This window comes from Ictidomys tridecemlineatus, chromosome 13 (genome assembly GCF_052094955.1).
Source record: "Ictidomys tridecemlineatus isolate mIctTri1 chromosome 13, mIctTri1.hap1, whole genome shotgun sequence".
NCBI classification, from domain to species: domain Eukaryota; kingdom Metazoa; phylum Chordata; class Mammalia; order Rodentia; family Sciuridae; genus Ictidomys; species Ictidomys tridecemlineatus.
Window position 1 is genome coordinate 94,734,652 of NC_135489.1, and position 12,276 is coordinate 94,746,927.

The 12,276-nt window shown below is 58.7% G+C and overlaps 1 protein-coding gene across 2 annotated transcripts; it reads right to left on the reverse strand.

Annotated features, from left to right (window-relative positions):
- Nucleotides 1-517: 517 nt before the first annotated feature.
- Nucleotides 518-12,243, reverse strand: Ninj1 (ninjurin 1). 2 transcript variants are annotated; one of them, XM_078030606.1, is made up of 4 exons: nt 12,077-12,237; nt 4,221-4,449; nt 2,767-2,930; nt 518-1,770 (listed from the first exon to the last, which is right to left on the reverse strand). In XM_078030606.1, exons 1-3 carry the CDS (start codon nt 12,149-12,151, stop codon nt 2,776-2,778), a joined length of 459 nt encoding a protein of 152 aa, XP_077886732.1. In that variant the 5' UTR covers nt 12,152-12,237; the 3' UTR covers nt 518-1,770; nt 2,767-2,775. The 2 variants fall into 2 exon arrangements, with proteins under 2 accessions (XP_077886732.1, XP_077886733.1); XM_078030607.1 differs by lacking the exon at nt 518-1,770 and having other exon boundaries at nt 2,806-2,930; nt 11,980-12,243.
- Nucleotides 12,244-12,276: the final 33 nt, after the last annotated feature.

Genomic DNA, 12,276 nt, shown 5'->3' on the forward strand with positions numbered 1-12,276 from the left:
GGACCAGGCAAAAGAGAACAAGGGCTAGGAGCCAGTTTCTGCTGGGTAAGGGATTCTGCCAGGCAGGAGGCTCCAGTCTAGGACAGGATCCTAGCTTGTCTCCTCCCAAGAGGATATCCCTGCCGACCAGGGCAGTGCTGGACCCCACTGTGGGGAAGTACAAACAGACCTGGAACAGCAGGAAGTGGGCTGGCACAGCACGGACATGCATTAAATGGAGAGAGTGCTGGAATTCCATGAGGGGCCCCTGCCCAGGCCATCGATGACAGTTCCCCGTACTCATTACACAGGCTGCCCCTCCCCCACTCCCTGGGGAGGACAGCCGTCATCCAGCACCAGAGTCCCCAAGTTAAAAAACACTCTGGGGCAATCCTGGTGAAACCACCCTCCAATCCTTGACCCCGGGCCCGTGGTCTGAGAAACGCTTCACCCAAGCAAGACTGAGGGCCGTCGCAGGGCCTGGTAGAGTTCAAGCACCCGCTCCGAGCTCAAATGAGGTGGCACAGGCCATGTGGGATCCAGGCAAGGTTTGTTTTTTATCTTATGTTGCTACAAATGACAGAGCAGGGTCCCTGGGCATGGGGACAGGGTAGTGGGCACTTGTCCCACACATCAGAGCTGATGGGACAGCTCTGGTAAGTCAGCAAAGGTCCCATCACTACCACCTTGCACAGAAGCACTTGGCAGTCCCAGCACATCAAGCTGCTGGGACCCCAGGACCTATGGCACTCAGGCCCCACACCCTGGAGGCCAGCCCACCCTCTGCCACACAGCAGGTGACCCAGTGTGGGTGGGTCACAAAGGCTGTGGAGGTGCAGGTTCTGGGACAGCTAAGGACAGACACACTTGGCAAAATGTTCCCAAGTGTGTAAGGGGATTCTTGATTCTTGCAAACTTCCTGGTGATTTTGCCTGTGCACAAAGAAATGAAGGCAAGCAAGGCCTTGGAGCTTCAGACCCCGGCCTCTCTGCCTCTAAATCTCACCCTGAGTCGAGATGGGAGCCAAAGAGCTCCCCAAACCCAGCGTTCTGGGGAAGGCAGCCCTGGCTGAAACTCGGTGCTCCCAGGCCCCTGCAAGGAGAGGGGCAGGGTCCCACCCCAGGAGGGGGAGGATGGTGCACGGAGCCCAGCAGGGGGAAGCACAAGCTTTATTAATCATTCCTGATTAGAAAAGTGGGGTTTGGACCCCGAGGAGGGGCTGGGCTCTGCAGGGCCACTGCTGGTTGGAGGGCACGGGCAGGGTGATGGCCCACACGGGCACAGCTGCCTTTTGATGGCCACTAAGCCCAGGCCCTGAGGCCAGAGCCAGTGGCCACCACGGAGGCCAACAGGTGGTGCTGGCTACCCAGTGTCCCCAGTTAGGAAATGGAGGAGGCAGCAGTCACCAGAGCCACCTGGGAAGGCCCCATGGGAACTAGGTCTGCTGGTGCATCAGCAAAGGGAGGGGAACCGCCTTGTCTTTCTCGAATGTCCTGAGATTAGAGGCCACTGCTGGCCCCTCATCCGGCCCATCCACGGACCTGCTGCATGTCTGTGGGACTGTCCAGTTCTGACCTTCTGGGCCTTACATCCAGGCCCCACATGACAAGAGTAGCCTTCTATGGGGCAGTCACAGTCAGAACGGAGGCTCGTCCCAGGACACGGACCAGTCGAGAGCAGCCTGGGCTCTGGCAGGTCTGGGGAGTGCTCCACACAGTGGTGGACACCTCAGGGCACCGTGGCTCCTGGGCTCTGGGCAGCCAGGCTGTGGGGCAGTTGCCATTCAGGGTTCTAGAGAGAAGAGAGAAGAGGTGTGAGTTTTGCCTGGCCACTCAACAGTGTCCCAGGTTGGGGGGGGGCTCCAAGCCCATCCTGGTCACCAGCCCACAGGCACCTCAGGGCCTCATACTTGGTGACTCAGACTCAAGAGTGAGAAGGTCACGTCTGGCCTGGCTGAGTTGGCACAGCTCTCTGAGCCCTCGGTTCTCCCTCTGAAGTACAGTGTTCCTGGGTCCCTGTCAGGATGTAAAGGCCTGGCCCACCAAGGTCCAGCAGCAGTGACCACAACTACCCACCAAGTCCAAGACTCTGCTATGGCTACTTGCGGCCCAGTACCTGCAGCAGTCCTGGACTCTGGGCCCATGAGGATACCCCAAGGATACCCATGGAGGGCGGGGACCAGGAAGAGTAGGCCCTGAAGTGCCCATAAGCCCAGAACCCAGCAGATGACCAGTACTCCAGGAGGGTCAAGGATCGTGTTCAGGCTACACAGCAGATGATTACTAAGGGGCCTGGTCATGCCAGGTGTGAAGGGTCAGGATGGCACACAAGGGGCTCTGTGGAAGGACAACGTATAACCCACCAGGCAGCGAATCAGACCCTACCCAGTTCCTAGCCCAGAAGAGCAACCCTAGGCTCATGGCCAAGAGAACTGGGGCCAGTGTGTCCCCCACAGGGAATATGGCTCTCTGTGGCCCTCAGCCATGAGGACTGTGGTGTTGACAGTTCCGGACCAAAGCAACAAGACTGTGGTGTGCATGGTCCCAGCCTCAGACCAAGTCACCTGGCCTTCCCTGCTCATCCTGCTCCCTGGTTAGGTGTCCCAGGGCAGGGACAGGGGAGGGGGAGCGTCGTACAGTGTGGGGGGCCAGGCCTGGATCAAGGTGGTGACCAGGTGGAGACCATGTAGAAAAGGGTGACTAAGGAAATCCAGCTGGAGGCTCGCCTGCCCTAAGAGACTTGGTGGCAGTTGACAGCTATGGGTCCCCTGCTCCCCTCCCGGCTCACCTGGCTGCCCTACTGCCGGGGTGCCACGTCCATCACGGGTTTCTGGACCCCAAAGGCTGTGATGAAGATGTTGACCACCACGATGATGAACACCAGGCCCGTGGCCAGGTTGTTGAGGAAGTCCAGCTTGGCGTGCTTGGCCGGGTTGTTAAGGTCGTACTTGACTGTGGGCAAGAGGGAGCAGATGGTGTCCAGGGAGGCCCAGAGAGAGAACCAACCTGGGGACCATGCTGTGTGGACATCACAGGGTCTTCAAACACACATGGGATAAGTTTTGTCCCCGGAAAAAGTAATGTTTTGCTAAAACCCTGATAGTGCATCCCCTGAGTTTGGGGATCCTGTCTTCTGTAGCCCCCCACTTTCTCCATGAGGAACTGAAGCCCAGGCCAGCCAAGCACCCAGGATCTTGCTTCTCCTGGTCATCAAGCCAGACCAGGTTTGGTTTCTAAGGCAAATGTACGGTGCCCTCCTGTGCCTTTCCCTATGGACTCTCTCTCCTGCCCAAGGCTCAATCACACCCATTTCAAAGGTGGATAAACAGGCCCCGGGAGGCCCCTCACTTGCCTGGAAGCAAAGCAAGAGTCACCCTTGCTGCTCTTGACAAGGAGTTCACCTCTGGACCCGGATCCAGCATGCCCGGGGCCCTGGCTGCAAACAGACAACACTCCACGGAGCCCCAGGGAGCCCAGCCCACCCTCCTGCCTGCCTGCCTCGGGTCCACCTGTCAGTCCATCCGAGGAAGCTGGTCTGATTTTGAAGGAATGTTATTTAGTGACTCAGTCTGGGGAAGACTGGAACACCAGAGGTTACAACCTACAATCTGGGTTTTTGCTCAAAACCAGCAGGATGGCTGGACATTCTGGCCATGGAGATAGTGGTCAGGGTCCAGGGTTCCCCCTCGCCTCCGGGGCCAGGGTCCCTCCACAACTGGGCCCAGGAACCTTCCTTACCTCCTGGGCCAGGATTTCCTTCTCACGTTGTGGGCCCAGTGTCCTTCCACACCTCCTGGTCCAAGGCCCTTCCTCATCACCTTGGGTCTGAATTCCCTCTACACCTCCTGTGCCTAGGTTCCCTCCTCACCTCCAGGGCCAGGGTCCTTCCTCAGTTCAGGGTCCCCCCCTGCCTCCTGGGCCCTTTTCACTTCCTGTGTGACTTGGCAATTCTTTTCTCACTGGACCATGTCACCAGTGATGGGCCTGGCTCATGCCACTCTGTAAGAGCTGGCTGGCACGGGGCTACCCTGTGGAGGGAGCTGGAAGGGCCTGGCGGGGGGCAGGCACTCCAACTCCCAGAGGCCCCAGCCTGAGGATCCGACCCTGGCGTATTTCACAGTGCAGGGTCTGGCTGGGGGTGGGGGATCAAATCCTGGACGGCGTGCCCTGCAGAGGAAGGCTGGGGAAGGGGCAGCTCCGCGAGAGCCAGGTGTGCAGGGTGGCAGGCGCCCAGGCTCCTACCGAGGAAGATGAGCAGCACGCCCACGCTGATCTGCAGAGCCAGGGAGATGGAGATGAGGACCACCAGGGGCACGAAGAAGGCAAAGCTGGGGCCCTGCTCCACCACGGCCTTCAGCTGGGACGCGTTGGCCATCAGCAGCGCGATGTCCAGCATGCTCTCGGCTGCGCTCTTCTTGTTGGCGTAATGGTTCATGTTGATGGGCTGGTTCCTCCGGCCCCATCGCGGCGGCTGTAGGGAGGGGACCGTCAGTGAGCAGGGGAGGAAAGGGGTGATCAGCAGGAGGGGACAGTGGGGAGGGTGACGGTCAGCAGGGAGGGGCCGGGACCAAGTCCCCCCACAATTGTGGGCTTCTGCTGCCCTGGCCGCGGTAAGTGCGTCACTCTGAATGCATTCAGCCGTTGCAAAGGGGAGCCCAGGAATAAAGTCCCAGAGAGAGGGAAAAAGGCAACCTCAGCCCAGGCACTCTGGTGGTCCAGGCCCTCACCCTCCCGCTGCAGGGGTGCTCCTCCCTGCCTGCCTGTGCCCAGGGCTCTCCCCACTCAGGGCCTGGGCTCCTGTTGGGTGCCAGGAAGGGAAACGGTGTGTGAGTGGACAGGTCCCTGAATATTGCCCAGGCCTGAAACAAGTCCTTCCTGGGCTGGGCCCTGAGGCCAGTCCTGCCTCGGTCACCTCCCCTCAGGCTCCTCAGTCCCCTGCCCCTACCCTCCACACAGCCCTGCAGCATGGCTTGGCCACCCGGCCTAGCTGCAAGCTGCTCAAAGACACGGGGCACCAAGAGTCTGCCAGTACACAGCAGGAGCTCAATAGATGCCTTGGCATGCTGCATACAGTCGAACTTCGTTGTCTCAACTTTCATAGTAAGAACACAGGAATACACGTCCTGATCTCTTCTCTATGGTGCGTATCTCCTGGTGACGTCACTCTCCTATCTTAGGGCTGGTCCCAGTCCCGACTCAGCCCCATGCCATTTTCCTGCTGCCTCCCACCCTTCAACCCAGCCAGTCACAGGGGGCCTGTACTGCCCTCCCCGTTCAGCACCCTTTCCTGTTACCATGGACCCTCACGTTCTGAGGTCCTGCCTAGAGGCCCCTGCCTCCAGAGAGCCTCCTGTGACCTCTCCTAGTAGGACAGAGACCTCTCCTACCATGGGAGTCACCTCTTGAGCCAGCCTGTTTTATACCTGGCTTCTTCTTTCCATGGAGCCAGGCAGCCCCCCTCAAACTGTCTTGGTCAGATCCCTTCTCAGCCACCACAAAAATCCCCCCCACCCTCAGCCCTGGTCCTCTGTCCAGGGCTGCCTGGCCCTGCTCTGTAGCTTCCAGGGACTGGGCACCAAATTGGAGGCAGTGGCCAGGGCCAATGCTGGTGGTGGCCTCCTGGGGCTACTCTGGGAGGGAGATCCTGTTTCCAAACTCATGAAAGATGCAGGGGTGAGAGGCCAGTGCTGCAGGTGTGAGGAAGGTGGACACAGGTGTCACATGGCCAGGGTTTTGTTCTGGTGGTGTGTGTCTTTAAGCTGAAGTGTGCCCAAGAGGAAGGCAGGGTGCGTGGAGATATGGCTGGGCTCTGCCGCCTGCACCTGGGCCGGAACATTCCAACTGCTTGCCTTTGGCATCAGCTGCTGTGTGGTACAGTCACTCGGGTCAGTCCTACACTGGAGAGCACAGAGCACAGCTGTCTCCACCTGGGCTGGCCACCAGCACCAGCCCCCGCCCCAGTGCTGCTCGGGAATCACTGCAGGTGTGCCATGAGGCCCCTCTGGGGTGGTGCACCCCTTGGACCCCTCCCAGACGACATGGGTCTGGGTGTGGGCAGTCTGTGTTTATTGGCCCATGTCTGGCACTGAGGTCACCTCCAGCTTTGCTTCCATAAGGCCATCCAGCTGGCCACACCCTGCCACACATGTGCTCTTCTGGGTACAGAGCATCCAGGGGCTGCTGGCTCACAGTAGGCAGGGGCTCCTAATTTCTTAAACCCAGGGTACCCAGGTGCTTTCCCTCCAGGCTGCCCCGGGGCTGAGCCACGTCCCAGCCCAGGAGCTGTCCTTAAGAGAAAAGACATATATAGATCCTGTGAGGACCTTCCATAGACAGAGACACACATGCACACAAACATACACCCCACAAGCATATACACAAAGACAATATGCACATGTGAACATATACAATCTACATGTGCACAACCATACATACATATATGAAATGCACACACATAAATACCTACACCTAAACACAAATACCCCCAATATACAATCATTCCAGACATATGTACACAATACCCATTCATAAAATATAGCACGTAACACTTATACACACATGGACAAACATAGGCACACACAATGTGCAATTACTTATACACCACTTAGAGGCACCCACATAAGGTGCACATACACATACGCCACACAACACATGCATAAACGCACCCACACATGTACACAGTATATACACAAACAGGCTCACATAAGCACACAAACACATACAGAGCACCCAAACATATCCACATACATATGTACACAACACACATGTGCACACATGCATGTACAAACAAAACACACACAACATACATTCGTCATGAAGGAGCACTGTCAGCAGCAGAGTCTCATATCCTGGCCCCTGGCCTCAGCCCCTGCCATCATGGGAGTCTGTGTCCCCGCTATCCTGTCCTCATACCCACTTGAGTGGGGTAAACTGAGGCCCAGGGCAGGAGGTTCCTTATTCAAAGCTACACAGCAAGAAAGGACTGGCTGAAATCTGAACCCAGGCTCTGGGGTTCAGAGCCCTAGAGGATGACAACACTATCTCCATCGTCCCTGTCAAGGTGGGCCAGAGTATCCGGGCTGTGGACATGGAGCTCCTGGGGGGCTCCCTGCCCAGGCTCAGGACAGTTAGTCCCACTCTGAGCTTGTCTCTCATGGGGCTGTGAAGCAAGCACCCCGAATGGCTCAGAGCCCTGGGGCCAGCAGGGTCCCCAACCCAGTGTCCCTCCTGGTGAGGAGTACTCTGGCCCACCGGCCATCTGCTTCCTGTTCACTCTATGCAATGACAAGAAGCACAGGCTGGGCCATGGTCAAGGCTGGGGACTCCGCCCTGGCTCAAGCCCTCATTCCCCCCAGCCTGGCTCTAAGGCCCTAACCACAGCCTCCCTCTGCTGCCTCAGTCTCCCCACATGCACAACCGGGCCACACCCTGGGAAGCTGCCTACCCCCTGGACTTTCCCTTTCCATGACCAGGAGATTGAGGCTCAGAAGGGGCCTGCCCAGGGCACCTCAAGGAAGGAGGTCAGAATCCAGGCCCAATACGAGGACCCGAAGCCCAGGGCTGCCTTGGGACACACACTGGTGTCCATCCTGGGCAGGGGAACCACCCAGGCTGTGTGGGCTGACGGGAGCGTCATGTGGTTGGGGAAGGGGACAGCACACCAGGCCTCTCGGGGCTTCCTGGCCTTGGGCCTGCTCAACGGTCTCAAGATGGGCAGGCAGATAGACCTATCAACCACAGGTCAGCGAACCCCACAGCCTGACCAACTGCCAAGAGCATGCCACAAAACTCCTGCTGGAGCCTGTGCCTGTGACCTGCGCAGTTCAGGGAACAAACACCCTGGTTAATGTGTCCCTGGAGCCAACAGGAGTTCCCTGAAACCTCAGCAGATCTGGGAGCTGGGGTGATGCCCGTTTTCCTGTAAATACTGGGAAAAACCCCAGGGAGAGTCAGCCCCATGCAGGGGGCTGCCTTCTATGGTCACGCGGTCCTGGGCCACCTGCCTTCCAGAGCTCAGGTTCGGGGGAAGCGGGTCCAGAGAGCATTTGAATTAGCCCTGCTGCACCCATAGCCTGGCTTAGTCATAGTGCAATGGGTGCTATGGGTCCCCCAGAACTTGACTGGGGGGACTGTGGCCCAAGCTGGGCCCACTGTACCAGCTGCTGCCACAGAGGCCTTGCCTAGAGCTGGGCTGAGGCTGCCACCACACCTCCTCTGTCATCCCCATTCCAGGGAGCAGAAGTGCCTCCGTTTTCTCCTCTATAAAACAGGCAGACAGGGGGCTGGGGATGTGGCTCAAGCGGTAGCGCACTCGCCTGGCATGCGTGCAGCCCGGGTTTGATCCTCAGCACCACATACAAACAAAGATGTTGTGTCCGCTGAAAACTAAAAAATAATAAATATTAAAATTCTCTCTCTCTCTCTCTCTTTAAAAAAAAATAAATAAAAGAAAATAAAACATGCAGACAGGGATGTGGAGAGGACTGTATACGGCAGTCTCAGAAGTCTTGTGGCCTGTTACAGTGCCCTGTAGTGGGTGACAGGGCTGGGATGTTCCTCCACCCGATATGTGGCTGTCCCCATCATGACAGGCTCTGCCTCCTACCCGAAAGCTCTACCAGCTCATAAATAACCGCACACATACAAAACGGCAACCAAGAAAAGAAAGGATAGTTGGACATGGGTCCCTCTGGGCTGAGCAAACCCAAGAGGGGCATCAGGTCAAGTTGCCGCCCTGGGTGACCGATGTCCAAGTCTAGTTAGATCCTGGCTGACTCCAGCCTGGCCTGCTCCCAGGCCTGCCTCTTGGGCTTAGCTAGGCACAGTAGCTAGTGGGGAGACCTGAGAATTGGGGTCCCATGACCTCCATGAACCTGTGGGTTTTGGGCATCTCTCATCCACGCAGGGGTAGGACTTCTGGGTCCATCCCCCGAGACCAGGACTGGCATGAAGCCACCAGGGCTGGCTTCCAGGTCCAGCCCTCTGAGGCCTGCGCCTGGCCTCTGCTGTTCATGCCTAACCAGCTCAGGAAGCAGGGCCTGAGGGTCTCTGGGTTCCACATCTGCATTCCTGGCAGGAAACCCTAGCCAGACAGCAGGAAGCACAGGAGGCGGGGGTCCTCTTAGCAGCTGGGCTATGGCTTGGGCTGGGCAGCACTACTTCCCCTAGGCTCAGTACTGACCAGGAGTAACCTCGAGGCCCAGCAGGGTCGCCTTTAGAATTTAGCTAAGATCCTATCAGTCTCAGGACCTGCCAGGTAAGCAGAAATGAGAGAAAGAGGGAACTTCCTCTGGCAGCTGAGGCTGTGCATCGTGAGTAAAAATCCATAGCCTGGAGGCTAGAGAGGTGGCATTAGGAACCTCGCCCTAGGGACTGTGAGTGGCAGGAATATGGATTGGCACCAGAGGGCTGTGACCCAGCCATGTTCCAGTCACTTCTTGGCCATCTCCCTCCTGCAGTGGGCAATGCAGTACTGGGCATGACATGACTGTGGGTCATTTCCACATTCAAATTGATGTTTCCTCTTCCTGTGCTGCCAGCCCAAAGTGAGTCAAGGTCCAGAAGGAGCGGGCTCAGTCCCTGGACACTGACAGGGATCCTCACGTGAAGGGCCCTGGGGAGGCCAGGAATGTGGGAGGGGGCATGGTGGAGCTTGAGAGGGCCCGCCTGGGCACCCCTGCAGAGGAGGTACAGCTGTGACTCTGGCGAGCGTCAGCCATCTAGGAAGCAAGCAGCAGGGCCCAGTGTTATGGAGGAGGGAGGGCCTCCTGAAGGACCCACCCTGGGGAAGGTGCTGCTCTTTGGGCCCACACTGCCTGGTGTCACCACAAGGACAGGGTCTCTGGGGTAGAAAGTTACAAGTTGCCAATGCCACTGTGTGCTGGGCCCTGCTCCTCGCATTTCCTGTAGATAAGACATAGGACTCACCATGATGCCACTCAGGGGGAAGAACTGGTGTCTACAGATAGGAAACTGAGGCAGAGTGCTAACATGGTGGCCCAAGAAATGGCGCGGCAGGGTCCCCGCGGTAGGGGGGACAAGGCATGGAGCCACAGGGTGAGCAGAAAAGACTTGTAGGCTGACCACTCCTCATGGAAGCCTCTTGCTGGGGACCCGAGGTTCCTGTGACCTCGGATGGGCCTACAAAGCTTCTTCAGAGCCAGGCTTCGCAGCCCACCGCCTGTGTGAGGCATGTGTGTGGAGGTCTGGCCTCTGGGACTTTGCTCCTACTGTTCCCTGTGCCTAGGTACCCTCCATAGGTAGAGGGTCAGACCTGTCTGCCTTCCTCCTCACCCTGGGGCTGGTGAGGACATCCATCATCATCTCCACAGGAGGCCTGACATCCCCCACCCCACAGTGTGGTGGCCCTCTAGCTCCTGGAATCCTACACCTTGGCCTTCATTTTTCCCCCTGGTCTGGGCTGCTTTGATTTCTGAAGGTAGACTGAGATAGGGGTAGGAGGTTGCTTCTCTCTCCCTTTGGTCCCTACCCAAAATAATGACCCCTGAGCACCCAACCAGGTCTCTCCTGAGCCCAAGATACACCCAGAGCCCCTGGGAGGCAGGGCCCACCCTGATGCCTACAGAGCTGAGCAGAGATGGTACTGAGTAGAGGGTAGAGTCTAGGCAAGGCCAAGGGTGGGGGGCGAGCAGAATCCCTTCCTTTAAACCAGTTTCCAAGTCACCTGCCTCTTTACTGACTTTATTTGCTTGAGCTATATCCTCGAAGGCCGCCAGGGATCATTTGTACTCCCTTTATTAGGTGGGTGGGGGAGTACCAGGGATTGAACTCAGGAGCACTGGGCCACTGAGCCACAGACCCAGCCCTATTTTGTATTTTATTTAGAGACAGGGTCTCAGTGAGTTGCTTAGCGCCTCGCCATTGCTGAAGCTGGCTTTGAACTCGCCATCCTCAGGAGCTGCTGGAATTACAGGCAGGCGCCACCGTGCCTCGGGTTCTCCCTTTTTAAGACCATGTATAGAAGGCCCAAAAGATGAGTGCACCCCCATCCCCAAGGACACACAGCCAGGGTCTCCTCTGCCAGCTGCTTCAAAGTGCTCACACACTGGGGCAGAGCCAGGTCTCAGTTCTGCACACCTAGTGAGTCCCAGGACTCCTCTATTCCTCATCTCTAATCCAGGGACAAACATGTGTGTAACCCCAGGATTGACCCTACTTCCTGCTGGTGCCCTTTCTCCCAAACATAGCCTATCCCCAAGGAATACTCCTGGGACTGGTCACTCTGCCCCAATCATGCCTAAAGCAAGCCTGGAAAATCCCAACCAGACCATAGTTCCCCACCCCCATTCCTGGGGGGTGGGAAAATGAAAGGATGTCCAAAGTCAACAAGTCACCAGAGGGCCAGGCCAGGACGGCTCCCTGGCCGGCTCAGCCCTGGCAGAAGGGGCTGGAAGGTGGGGAGGAGGTTCAGGAAGAGGATGCACCTCCAACACAGGGGCAGGACCGCTGCTAAGGCCTGCCCCATGCTCGCAGCCTTCCCGGGCCCTGCAGGGCAAGCTCTGGGCAGGCCCCACTAGGGCCGGCCAGGGGACACTCTGAAGGCTTTGAGTGGGTGACGTTCATTTTTGAGGGCAGGTGAGTGGAGCCTGGGGTTCCCCCATCAGGGCAGTGTGGTCACCCTGTGACGTAGCCGTCTGCTTACTGCTGGCCCGGAGCCCAGATGCCGTGACTCTCCTCCGCCCACCCCGGGGGCACGCAGGAGGAGATGGGGCGGTGAGGCTGAAGTTAGAAGGGCGCTGTGGGAGGCCGTCCCTGCTCGAGAGCGGCGCCCCAGCTCCGCCGCGCAGCTGAGCGTTGGTACGGTCCGCGGGGCTGCAGACGGCAGCACGCCAGCCCTCCCCGCGCCCCTGTGACCCTGTGACCCTGCAGGGGCGGCCAGAGCCTCCAGGGCCACTGCTTGGGTCCCGGATAGGTCGAGCGGGACGTCGCTCTGGCGCATCGTCCCCACCACCACCACCACCACACAGCATGGGGAGCTCACCAGGAGACGCACACAGGTGCCCGCAGAGCCGCGGGTGCCGGGCCCAGAGAGGGAGGTGCCGGCCAAGGTCACACAGCAGCGGGGGTGGGGGTCTTACCGAGGCATCTGGGGAGCCGGGCGAGCCCGGGCGCAGGTCGCCGTTGAGCTCGTATTCCTCGGTGCTCGAATCCATGGTGCGACCGCCCGGGCCGCCTAGCTCCGGGCCTGAGCCCGCCCGCGCCTCGGCCGCCGAGTCCGCGCCTGTGTGCCCGCCCCCGCCCCGCCTCGCCTCCCGGCCCGCCCCGCCCCGCCGCGCCG

What these genes read in the sequence shown, in the direction of transcription:
- Ninj1 (XM_078030606.1), bottom strand. Translation starts at nt 12,151, where the DNA reads ATGGATTCGAGCACCGAGGAATACGAGCTCAACGGCGACCTGCGCCCG. An exon ending in CCGGCTCCCCAGATGCCTCG is followed by an intron (nt 4,450 to 12,076) that starts GTAAGACCCCCA and finishes CCCTCCCTACAG; the next exon opens with CCGCCGCGATGGGGCCGGAG. An exon ending in CGTGCTGCTCATCTTCCTCG is followed by an intron (nt 2,931 to 4,220) that starts GTAGGAGCCTGG and finishes TCTTGCCCACAG; the next exon opens with TCAAGTACGACCTTAACAAC.